The sequence below is a fragment of the Gymnogyps californianus genome, unplaced genomic scaffold (assembly GCF_018139145.2).
Source record: "Gymnogyps californianus isolate 813 unplaced genomic scaffold, ASM1813914v2 HiC_scaffold_50, whole genome shotgun sequence".
Classification (NCBI taxonomy): Eukaryota; Metazoa; Chordata; class Aves; order Accipitriformes; family Cathartidae; genus Gymnogyps; species Gymnogyps californianus.
Genome location: NW_026114400.1, coordinates 140,312 through 152,901, shown reverse-complemented (window position 1 = coordinate 152,901; position 12,590 = coordinate 140,312). Strand labels below are relative to the sequence as shown.

The 12,590-nt window shown below is 35.0% G+C and overlaps 1 protein-coding gene across 1 annotated transcript in view; it reads left to right on the top strand.

Annotated features, from left to right (window-relative positions):
* The window catches only part of LOC127028947 (nipped-B-like protein), a 167,668-nt gene extending 156,309 nt beyond the window's left edge, over window positions 1-11,359 (top strand). The window contains exons 39-47 of the mRNA XM_050914608.1: window positions 2,967-3,140; window positions 3,679-3,869; window positions 4,672-4,779; window positions 6,153-6,353; window positions 6,760-6,906; window positions 8,370-8,665; window positions 9,003-9,177; window positions 9,795-9,980; window positions 10,544-11,359. Coding sequence (XP_050770565.1) covers window positions 2,967-3,140; window positions 3,679-3,869; window positions 4,672-4,779; window positions 6,153-6,353; window positions 6,760-6,906; window positions 8,370-8,665; window positions 9,003-9,177; window positions 9,795-9,980; window positions 10,544-10,909 — 1,844 coding nt within the window. The 3' untranslated portion in view covers window positions 10,910-11,359. The remainder of the gene's footprint in view (window positions 1-2,966; window positions 3,141-3,678; window positions 3,870-4,671; window positions 4,780-6,152; window positions 6,354-6,759; window positions 6,907-8,369; window positions 8,666-9,002; window positions 9,178-9,794; window positions 9,981-10,543) is intronic.
* Window positions 11,360-12,590: the final 1,231 nt, after the last annotated feature.

The following is a 12,590-nucleotide window of genomic DNA, read 5'->3' as shown; positions in this document are numbered from 1 at the left end:
GGCAGATATTCCACAGGAGTCAAGGGAACTCTGGTAGTTTATACCAACTGGGGGATGCTCCGTGAGATTTCACGAGGCATTGAGATGATGTCATAGTCTAAATATTACAGTTTGTTTTGGGATTTTGGCAGTATTTAAATTTTAAATAGATTCTTTATCTGAAGGCATTAATATGGTATCTCAGTGACTTGCAGTAGTGCATGAACTGCCATTGAATGGTTTGTATCACGTTCATCCTCTGCTCAAGGACCAAAACTGTACATGTGAGAGAATCTTGTTTGGGCAGATAGGCCTTGGTTTCTGGAAGAGTTCAGTTCATGGTTATGGCTTAGTCTAAAGAAAGTTGTCTCCCATGCGTGTGAGCTTGCATTGTATGGTTTAACTGTGGACAAGAATTTGCCTCCTTATGCTGCTGTTTAGGTGGCTTTTTAGATATCCTGCTTCAGTTCAGGCTAGGGAGGACTCTGAGGATAAGGACTGAGACTGAATCTTGATTTGATATTCTGTGAGGAAACCATTTCAGACAGCTGAGTGGGATTAATGGCTTTAGAGTTGCCTCTGTTGTAGGAGCAATGCTACGGTGTTCTGGACTAGCTGGTGGTTTTTCTAGGCATTGTATCAAGATGCACAACACTTACTGTAGTCCATTCTAATTTAATTGTCCTCTACAGAATATTGCACGTGGGATAGGGGCTGTCTTCCTAACCATAGACATAATTGCTTTACTCATGGATGCTGAGAATGTTGCATTCATCAAAAAATGTTTCTAAATTACAGACTGAACTGTGATCAGTTTGGGGGAAGAGGAGAAAACAGGGGTGGCTATCAGTAGGCATTCTTCAGATTTTTTTTTTTTCTCTGCCCGTAAGCATGTCAGTCTTTATTTTAATTAAACCTCAGACAACTGTTTTCAGTGATATATTAATCTCATCTAAGTACTGGTTCCATTTTGAGGGTAGCTGCTGGATGTACAGAGATGTGGTAGGCAGTGCAAAGTTCTACCTTACAGGCTGGTAATTGAGCCAAGTTGTCAAATCCATTCAACGTTTGTGTGCAGCAATAAGGTGAAAATGACTAACAAGCTAATACAACATTTATATACAGTGAAGGCATCATGTGAAGAGTGTGTGCTTTCCTATCGGTAATTATTAGTGTGTCCTTTCAGTAAGGACACTCAACAGTTTTAGCCTTTGCTTTGAGATGTGTCACTGCTGTTGAGGGATTAAGCTTAACCATAAGCTTAATGGTTATGGTTATGCTTCTCTTCCAGATGTGTACTTGCAAGGCAGATTGAGGGTACAAAATTTTGTTAGTAAATTTAGCTAAACCTGTAAGTATCTAACAGGTAACATCTTACTCAGCCAAGTTCAGTGCTTACTCTTAACAGAGTGAAAACAAAGGTATGAAGAGAAGTGGTGTGAGGGCAGCCCCGAGATGTGAAGTCAGTCCTTAAAAGAACACAGCAGATGCCTTTTTTCATCTCCTATGACAAATTCTTATGCCAAGTAAGATTTCTTCCCCGCTTACAGGGGATGGAAAAATAAGAATTTCCCTGAGAATACTGGTGGTTTTAGACTCTTTTAAGTAAGTGAATGAAAGAAAGAAAGAGTTATGGATTGTTACACATACATGCAAGTGCTTTTCATTTTTAAAATTAGCCTTAAGAAATGAGTTGGACTTTCCCAGAGGTGGTCAAGTTATAAACATCAATATACACCTGTATAGAGTGCACAATAATACTACATACTCCAAAGAGGAGCATCATTCCTTTTTCTTTCACCTCTTTCCCCTCCATCTCCCCTGCCTTCTCTCCTCTTCCTGTTTTGAGACTGAAATGAGATCTTAAACACACTGAGGTCTTGCCCTAGACTTAGCCTTTACCTACACTGTCTTTTCTGTGTGCACAGAGCCAGTTTTAAAAACCTGACTCAGTCTTCCCTTTGTTACAGCCACTTTTATACATTGCTTTTGCATAATTTTATTTGCTTTCATTTTTTCCCCCATTCTTCTTTTATGTTTATATGTTTTCTGTGTGTTCATTCAGAATCTTAGTTTCCTGTGGTCGTGAAAAATACACTTAATGTCTGCTTTTCTCACAGTCTTAAAAAAAAAAATGAATCAAGTAGTTAAACATAGTTTAAATTGGGAAGTTATGTTCTCATTACTGGTTTTTTTATGATACTCTGTAAGAGTTTGTCGGCAGCACTTCTAAATCTACATACATGATCTAAAATGATATATACTGTCACTAATTTAGATCAAAGTTTTTATGAAATAAAGACTTCCCTGACTAAGAATAACCAGTTCTTTGTCAAGGGTAAGGCTGCAGCTAAAAGCAGTTCAATAGTGTGTATCTTCCAACAGATGTAGTCTTGGGAATGCTTCAGATAGTTTTCAATAGAAGACCTTAATAGGTATATGAATAATGACAGCGAGAGGTATAAATTTTATTTTACTGTGCTCACTATATTTTTTCTTTTAAGATTTTATTTTTTAAATATTCGTGATATTTATCAATTTTTCCACATTTGTTCTGCCTCCATATGAATAACTCTTCACAGTTTCAGCAGAATGTTTTTCTCCAAATGTATTAGAAAAACAATGGGTAATTTTTAGCAATGTTCCTCCCTTGCTCTTGGGAGACCTCCTAGTCATTCAGATGCAGACCAGTACACTGGATGTGCTTCCAGACCTGTATAACTCTTCTTAGTGCAACTGCCCTGGGTCAGCACCCCATCTTTATCTATCAGATAGATTCATGGCTAATAGAACTGTCATGGCTAATAGAAATCCTTATAAGCTTAGAATGGTGTCCATATGAAAAAGCAATACTGTTTGTACTAGAAAAAGCTATGCTGTTGGGAGGAGATAAATTTCATATCTCTATTTTGAAGAAAGACTTAAAAAGCAGAAATACAATTTCTAGATAATAACGTGGAATATTTCCTCTTTTCTTCCACCCTTAGGATTTGCATTTATACAACACCCAAGTTTAATGTTCGAACAGGAAGTGAAGACTCTGTACAACAGCATTCTTTCAGATAAGAACTGTTCAGTAAACTTAAAAATCCAGGTGTTAAAAAACCTCCAGACCTACTTGCAGGAGGAGGATACACGTATGCAGCAGGCAGACAGAGACTGTAAGTGTTGAGTTCTTCTGTGGTAATGAGGCATGCAAAACCTAACTTTCTTGCATACAATTACTATATACATAAACTGAGTCACTTAAGATTGTTATCTAATCAATAATATTGTACACAAAGTATCTTAGAATAATTTTCAAAAATTCATTATGTGCATAGGTATATTGAGAAGTGTAGCTTATTATTTACTTTCAAGATGTATAAATCCTGAAAGCAATCCAGAATGCATAATTGCTGTAATGATGGTAGTAATATTTTTTATCAAAATCTTCTCTAAGGTTAATTTGCAGATACAAAATAAGAAATTTTAAAAATTAAAACCTTTATTGAGGAACAAGACTTTAAAGTAATCTCTCTAGTTTTTTGAAGTATATTTGCCATCAGACTGTTCTATGTTTCATGAGATCATAAACCCATTCTAAGACAGCTGAAATGTGTATGTATTGTAAAGCTTAAAGATCAGTACGCATCAAGTAATGGCAAAGTAAATGATTATACTGTGGTGAGTGTGCTACTGCTTTTGTCCTTTTTACAGGGAAAAAAGTAGCAAAGCAGGAAGACCTGAAAGAAATGGGTGATATTTCCTCAGGGATGAGTAGTTCCATCATGCAGCTATATCTCAAACAGGTCCTTGAGGCTTTCTTTCATACTCAGTCCAGTGTACGCCACTTTGCTCTAAATGTCATTGCACTGACGTTAAACCAGGGTCTCATCCATCCTGTTCAGGTATGGTAGGCTTTTACGATGGGGGTTTTTGTTATTCAGGTTTTCATAGGTTTTTACGCTTTCTAGATACATTTCTAGTTTTTCTCTTCCAGCTATGTTACGGTAATTTCTTATTTTAGCGAGGGGCCTTTACAGAAAGCATATTTTGAAATGTGTTTTATGTTGTTTAGCCAGTGAGATTCCAAATGCTGTATTTTCTTGTCTTTGGATCAAGATGTAAAAGCCCAGCCAGTGCCTAAAGAGCACTTACAAATGTACATTGGAGCATATTTCTGTTATACTTATAAATTTCAGGTGTATGCCAAGCTGTTTTCTTTATTTGATTCTTTATCCTGAAAACTGTGTCAGCTTGCCTCCACCTCAATCCCCATGTCCTCCAAACACTATGGAATTCCAGAGTCAATGTCAGAACTTCAGTTATCATCTCCATTATTCTTTGCTTACATAATATTTTTGTAATTATTTGTTTATACCACAGCCATTGTGCGTGTTCAGTCATAAGTGATGTTTTCTTTTTTTTTTTAATGGCATTTTTTTGTAGTGTAAATTGACTTTAGAGTTTGAGAGAAATGGAAATACTACCTGAAACCTCACACAACTTCTATCGTTTATAATGCTGGTCTCTTGTGTATTTTGTACTATTTGCTTGCAAAAAGTAGTCAGGTAGTAAGTTGCATAGAGCTTCCTATTCTAGTTTCTGCAGTAGTCAGAATATAACAACAACAACAGTGTAATAGAAGAACAAGGAGTGAGAAAGAGGAAGTACAATGACTCTGAATAATCATTTCATTTGTTTTTCAAGTGTGTGCCATACTTAATTGCTATGGGCACAGATCCAGAGCCCTCTATGCGAAACAAAGCTGACCAGCAGTTGGTGGAAATAGACAAAAAATATGCTGGGTTCATTCACGTAAGTAATTCTAATTTATCATTTTACAAAATACTGTTATGTTCTCTGGTGACTTAATACTTGAATAGGCCTGAGCTGCAGAAAAAGAATATAAAGTAACAAATAAACAATAACTATAAGCAGTTGTAAAGAAGATCCTGACTCTTTCCCCTGTTTGGAGATTTCTGTTCTTAGAAATAGAAAGGATATAATAATTTGAAGCATCTCTTTCAGTCTAAAAATTCCTTTAATTTATAATTCACAGTAGTGTTTTCCCCACTGAATAGTACGTAAGAGCATTTATTTGATAAGAGGTAAGGACAGCTGTTTCATAATGTTTAGCAATGATTTTCCTGTGTCAGTAGACTAGGGAAGAGAACACCTTGTAAAAGTAGAGGTCCTTAGTGTATACGTATTAGAATGTTAAGGCATCAAGGCTTTATAAATTGTAATCTAAGCAGAAGGAGCATAGGAAGGTGTTAAGAACTGAGGGATCTTGCTGAAAGGAAAATCTGAGGGCTAAGTGAAGACTTGTGGAGTTGTGGCATAGTGCCATTAGTTCTGCTTAAGATCTGAAATTGAGCTGCAGCACCCTCTCCTTATTTCAGAAGGCCCCAGTCTTGGTTCAGTGTGTGTACTACATTGTGGGACTTCCCAAATCTGATTGTATTCCACTGAAATTGGAGCATTGCACTGTTCATGGCATTCAAACAGATACCTAATCCAGTAGGTGAAGGCTAGCAGATGAAATTTGCTATGTAGGCAGCTGGAATTTAAGACAATGTATAGATGAAGAGACAACTACGCTGAACAGAAGCAGAGGTGGTATGAGGAGAGTTGGATATGCAGCCTAGCTAGAGATTGTTTGTTCTGAAACTAGAGCAGGAGCCTTGAAGTAAGTAAAATCAGCTGGAAATTACAGAATATATGCAAAAAAAACTCATTTTCTGTTTGTCAGTCCTATTGTACTAATATGGACTCAGTTGTTGGTTTCACTACAAGTGACATCAAGCATACACATTTGGTAAAATATTCTGTTCATGTATGAAAACATTTCAGTATTCTTGAAAATTGTTTAAATTGGAATACCTGGCTGCAGTGGGTAAACAGATTAGCTGTATGTTTCTAACATAGAATTTATGGTGAAAGCAGTTCACAAGACATTTTGATCTCTGCCACAAATTCTGTTTTAATCTGTTTGCCAACTCAAAAGGTAGTAGTGCACCTCCGTGCATGTTTGAAAGTTAAACTTCACATGAGCATCCACTTAAAAGGAAATAAGCTAAAAAATGAGCTAGCAGTTTCTGTTGACAGGCATTTGTTTAATTTTCCACTTTCAGTTTTACTGCTTGAAAGCAATGGTTTAAATAAAAATAAATACTTTTCCATTTCAGATGAAAGCAGTGGCTGGTATGAAGATGTCTTACCAGGTACAACAGGCAATCAATACCTGCCCAAAGGATCCTGTAAGAGGTTTTAGACACGATGAATCATCCAATGCATTGTGTTCACACCTATACTCCATGATCCGAGGGAATCGTCAACACAGACGAGCATTTCTAATTTCTTTACTCAACCTCTTTGATGATACTGCAGTAAGCATCACATTTCCTTCACTTAAAAAGAAAAAAAAATACAGCATTACAAGCTAAAATTCTCCTTTTACAATGTATTTTTATGACATAATTGATAACTTCATTTCCCTAAGGTACTTTGTTTTGCTTTGTAATGTAAGGTATTTACCTATATAATAGAATGCATTTGTTACTTTTGCATCATTCTGTACCTTTCTGTACTCAGTTTGAATTGATCAGAAATAATATATCTTCAGGTATGACTAAATTTTGCATATATACGTGTTTTTTAGAGTGGGTTTGAGGGGTATGTAGAATAAAATTTGTGATCATGTTTTTGCTCTAGACTGTTAGGAACACAGGATAAGTGTATAAATCTAAGATATTTGTATGTATATTTACATGTACTTTTTTTTTTAACTTCCAGAAAACAGAGGTGAATATGCTCTTGTACATAGCAGACAATCTAGCCTGTTTTCCTTATCAAACACAGGAAGAGCCACTGTTTATAATGCATCATATAGACATTACACTATCAGTTTCTGGTAGCAACCTACTACAGTCATTTAAAGAGGTATGTGCATTTATATTTTAGTATATTTATTATGGTGGCAACATAAGCTTCTCTATAATTTGGTCAATATTTCAGTGAATACAGTACCATTATTATGATATGGACCAGTAGTGTTACTTTGTAACCGGTAGTTAAAAAACAAACCACCCTTTCTGTTCTGGCCTGCATCTGGTAGACACTAGTTAAAAACTTTCCTTACATTGCTGCTTATGTTATTAAAAAAGAATGACAAATTTTGAGATCTTAATATTAAATCTATATCATTCCCTAATATTGCTGAATTAATTGGAATTAATATTAATTGCATGCATCTGGGAAGTACATGAACCCAGAATCATCATGAAATATTGGTTTATTGTGGTTATTTGTATAATTTTAATAATAAAATCCAGTTTGCTGTTTCTTTTGTTGTCAAGTAGCTGATGGCAGTTGCACGTGTGTCACCTGGGAGACTTTAAATACATTGTTTATTGCAAGAAAAGAGTGCGCAATATGTCTTTTCTTAAGGTAGCATATAAGAACTCCAATAATGGTATAGTATCTGTTGTTATGGCAATACACAACCCTGTAAGAAAAAGGCCTCTGTTTCTTAAAGACTTCAGTGTCTTCATTTCCTGGACAACTTTAACAGTAGAAGGTCCAAACTGTCAGGAAACAAACCCATTTCTAGAATTTCCAATCTGACTAGTAAGTACAAGTCAGAGTTGATACCTGGAAAGTACACTGCTTTGAATTTTCACCCTACCAAAGTCAATTTTTAATCTGCTAAAAAGAGACAGTACATTCTTTAGATGGGGGACCAGTGTGTAGCACCAGCACATAGAGGATGAGATCCTACTTGGGACATCTTAAGTTCTGTGTTATGAAAAATCATACTATGTGCAGTAATAATGCAAGTGTGAAATTCTATAGCTCTACAAGTAGTAGAACTGATTATTAGTAATACTGTATACGATGACTTGGGGATTTCTGTGGTCAGCAGTGTAATTAGTGTCATAGAATTTTAACAGAGACAAGGATTAAAACCAGCTTGGACTAGTCTGTACCAAAGTACATATGGAAATATATTTAACATTATATTCAGGTGAAACAAAAATGGAATTTTCTTCCTGATTTATTGTATTTGGCCTTCTACTGCGTTTTACTGTCTCTGCTAACAAACTTGAGCAGTCTTTTTAAGAATAACATCCCAGTGGAGTACTTATTGCTTCAGTTCCTTCTGTAACCACCTTGCAAAAAAATGTGGACTTTGGATCAATTTTTCAGGGGTCTTGGGTTATAATTCAGCATTTTTTTGCCATAAATAATTTTAATCTTTGAATATCAAGTTATGAATTAATAACATTGTTCAAGGAATTATTCCTAATTTAAGCCAATAATGATTTTGGAAAGATTTTTTTAGAAACGTACATGATGCTACTTACCCTAATTTTGGAATGTGTGTTAACTTCTCTGTCTCGCAGTCTATGGTGAAAGACAAAAAAAAGGAAAGAAAGCCTTCATCAGACGAGGAGACTGAGAGTGACAGTAACAGTGGTAGTGAGAGCGAAAGTGAGGAGGAAGCTTCTAAGCCTCGGAGGTTACGGAAACGAGTAGACTGTGATTCAGATTCTGATGACGAAAATGATATAAATGCTGTGATGAAATGTTTACCAGAAAATTCAGCTCCTTTAATTGAATTTGCAAATGTCTCCCAAGGCATATTATTACTTTTGATGCTGAAACAGCATTTAAAGAACCTCTGTGGATTCTCTGATAGGTAAGGATATTTAGATAATAGGCCATCTTGTTATCTAGTGAGTTTTTGTAAGGATTAAGTTTGGAAGTTTGTTGTTTTGTTTTGGTTTTTTTTTAAAGTTGCTTGTTAATAATTGTTTAAGCAATAGATTTGTATAAGAGAAAAAACATAAATGTAATAGGTTGAATGTAATGAAACTTTGGCTTAGAAAAAGCAACGATTTCATTTCTTACCAGGATGTCTATTGTATACGGAATGATTAAAATATAACTACTTATATTGAAGATTTTAAAAGCTTTTCCTTGAAATTGCTTTGGACTTTCCTTAAAAGCTCTTCCTTTTTGTTTTCTTTAAACAGTAAAATTCAGAAATATTCTCCGTCTGAATCTGCAAAAGTTTATGATAAAGCGATAAACAGGAAGACAGGAGTTCATTTCCATCCAAAACAAACTCTGGATTTTCTGCGGAGTGATATGGCTAATTCCAAGATCACTGAAGAAGTGAAGAGGAGTATAGTAAAACAGTACTTAGATGTAAGTACAGTTGCTTTGCAGAAAATCTGAAATCCTTTCAAACTAGGTAACACAGTATAAACTTGAAAGTAGATGCTGATGTATTGGATGAACATTTCAAAATGTTAAGTTCCTGGTAATCTTATGCGATATACTGATAACTCACCATTTCCTTTCAGGATGTTTAGCAGGATTATCTTTCAAAGTCTTCTAATAAATTTAAACACAATAAAAATTAATTTCAACTAAAGGATATTCATCTTTACAGAGTATTTTCTAATTTCTGATATCCATCTTGTATACCTCTACCATATAACTTGTTCACTTTATCCCTGACTGTTTCCATCATAGGAACAGAGACTAGATCTAGTGTATTTACCTCCCCCCCAATTCTTTAAAATATTAACTAGAGAAAACTTGCAATTTTGGAAGCACAGGAAGAAAGCTTTTACATATCTACTAGAAAATGAAAGTAAAAAGTTTGTAGAACAAAACACAAGCTGTTGAAGTTGTCTGCCATTTGTTTTACCCTGTTTCTTTATCTTTTCATTTGTTTTTTATTTAATGTAGTGTGATATGAATGTCTATTTTTAAAGTTAGAATGTGGACTGATCTGTTGGTTTGGGTTTTTTTAATAGTTCAAGCTCCTTATGGAACATTTGGATCCTGATGAAGAGGAAGAAGATGGAGAGGTGTCAGCTAGCACAAATGCTCGGAACAAAGCAATTACCTCGCTGCTTGGAGGAGGCAGCCCTAAAAACAATGCAGCTGAGACAGAGGACGATGAAAGTGATGGGGAGGATAGAGGAGGAGGCACTTCAGGGGTGAGGCGGAGGAGGAGTCAACGTATTTCGCAGCGTATTACGTAAAATTATTTTTATGTGCTTATAAATGTCAGTCTATTATATGAAATGTACACCAAGTAATGTAATCCACATGAAAGAAAGCATTTTGTAGATAGAGATTCTCTACTTAACCGTTTATACAACTTTTGTAGAAAGTTTAACAGAAAAGACAATAAAAAAAAAACAAACTAGAAAATGAGATTTATCCCGTATAAAAATTTATTAATTTTCCTTTGGAATGTACTGTGTGTTATCCTTTTTATTGTTGCCAAGTTTTTATGTAGCTTTATGATTCGTGTGTATATATAATTTTATATATCAATAAGAGATAAAGACACGGGTACAAATTAAGAGTATGTGGTTTTACAAGGATATGTTAACCCCTTGGCGCTGGCGGTCGCGGTGCGTCTCATTGCCGGCAATGGAATGTGTGCTGGGAAATCCCAACTCCCGGCGTCAAGGGATTAAAAGCAATAAAAGCAATAATTTCACTAAAGTTCTTTTGTGTAACACTTGGTCTTTTTTCCCCCCCAATGTTTTAGTCATTGAGAAGGTCAAAACGAAATTCAGACTCTACGGAGTTGGCAGCACAGATGAATGAAAGTGTTGATGTCATGGATGTCATCGCTATTTGCTGTCCAAAGTACAAAGACCGACCACAAATTGCAAGAGTAGTACAGAAAACCAGCAATGGCTTCAGTGTTCAGTGGATGGCAGGCTCCTACAGTGGCTCCTGGACTGAGGCTAAGCGCCGTGATGGCCGCAAACTGGTGCCTTGGGTAGACACTATTAAAGAGTCAGACATTATTTACAAAAAAATTGCTCTAACGAGTGCTAATAAGCTGACTAATAAAGTTGTTCAGACTTTACGATCGCTGTATGCTGCCAAGGATGGAACTTCCAGCTAATGAATTTGTACATGCAGCCAAATTTACAGGAATTGAAATAACAGAAAAACTTGAAATATCAACTTTCTGGCAAAAAAAAAAAAATCAGTTAAATGAAGAGTAAGAATGGAACCTGGGACGCAGGAAAAAAGAAGGAAATGTTTGGTAAACATTTATGTGGGAGCTTCCTTCGCTGTTGTGCAGCAGAAACTTCTCAGTTCATTTTTACTCCCACTGTATTATAGTTTAACAAAAAATTGTTTATATCTTGAAAAAAAACTTTCTGTTTAAAAAAATAAACAAGTGAATGTTGGAAATTAGTCTGTTAATGTTCTTAATAAAGTGTTCTTGGAGTTTAACCTAGCAGCGGATGGCTTTCTTTAGCTTAGCCCAGTTTCCAGGGAAGCATTGTTTTTCCAGGCTGTAAAATGGCAGAATCTCCTGGATATATAATTTATTCTGTTGAAGGAAAGAAAAAAAAAAAAAAAAAAAGAAAAAAGCATGCAGTATCTATGACCTATCTGCAGGAGGAGTTTTTGTAAATGTAGATTTTGATGTATTAGGTCACCCTGAAATAATACAAGAAAAGGGATCCCCAGCAAATCTGGTGGAACAAATACTGCAATAAATTTTTTTACTTCTCTTTGTTACTTGTCTGTTTCCATTTGAATTTCTTATTGTAAAGATCTGTTTAAATCCATTTATATTATTTTGCAGTCTTTTATGTAAAATTTACTATATTAGTGGTTTTCAAAACAAGACATAAAATATTGTTTATACAGTTTGTATAGGCTGACTTCTGAATAATTGGTATCTCTTTATTTTTATCCCTTAAAGGGTGTAAACACAAGTTAACTCCAGGGTTTTATTGTATCCTGCAATATTTAGTATTAACTGTATGATTTAGCACTGTGTCAAACACATTTTCAGGAGTACATTTTGATATAAAAAGAAACTATAGTTTATTCCTTGTATACTTCAATTTCTTTCTAATGCTGTCCAAATGATAATTTATGATAGTTAAAATTTGGGGAAAGCTGAATGACTATTCTGCTTGGGCTAACTGGCCATGTATGCATTTCTCTGGGTTAATATAGAGAAGTTTGTGTCAAAAGGAGATAGCTACCAGTATCTGAGGCGTGAATGGGTATGAATCTGGGTAATTACGCTACATTCCTTCACAAATGAATTTTAAAAAAAAAATGTTTGTATATTAGCCTATTTTTTTTACTAATTGAAAGATGTTTTCACATTTTGTAAATTGAAAAAATGCTATTGAAAGCTTTCAGAAGCATTTGTTTTGACTACGTTGCCACAAGCCTTTCATAAGCAGTTCACCTTTCTAGAGTAACAAAAGCAGCAGTTTTGCAAACAGAAAAAATCTAAACCAACTAAACTTTTTAGGGGAGTATTAAACCCTGCTGTGTTTTCAAATGTGTTTATCTAAAACAGGTGTTCCTCAATAAGTAAATCTTTCTCTTATGTTTATTTTCTTTTATGAATTCAATTTATGGTAGGAGGCTGTTTTTATGAAACTAGCTTGCAGAATTCTAATGCATTATTCGATTTGTGAGGAATAGTAACAGTATTCCAAAATATTCTCATGTACAGAAAAAACATTAAACTGAATTGATTAATAACTCCTCAGAATCTAGTTAGTAATTGTTCCCATGGGAAATGCCTTTTTGCTGTTTCACCACTG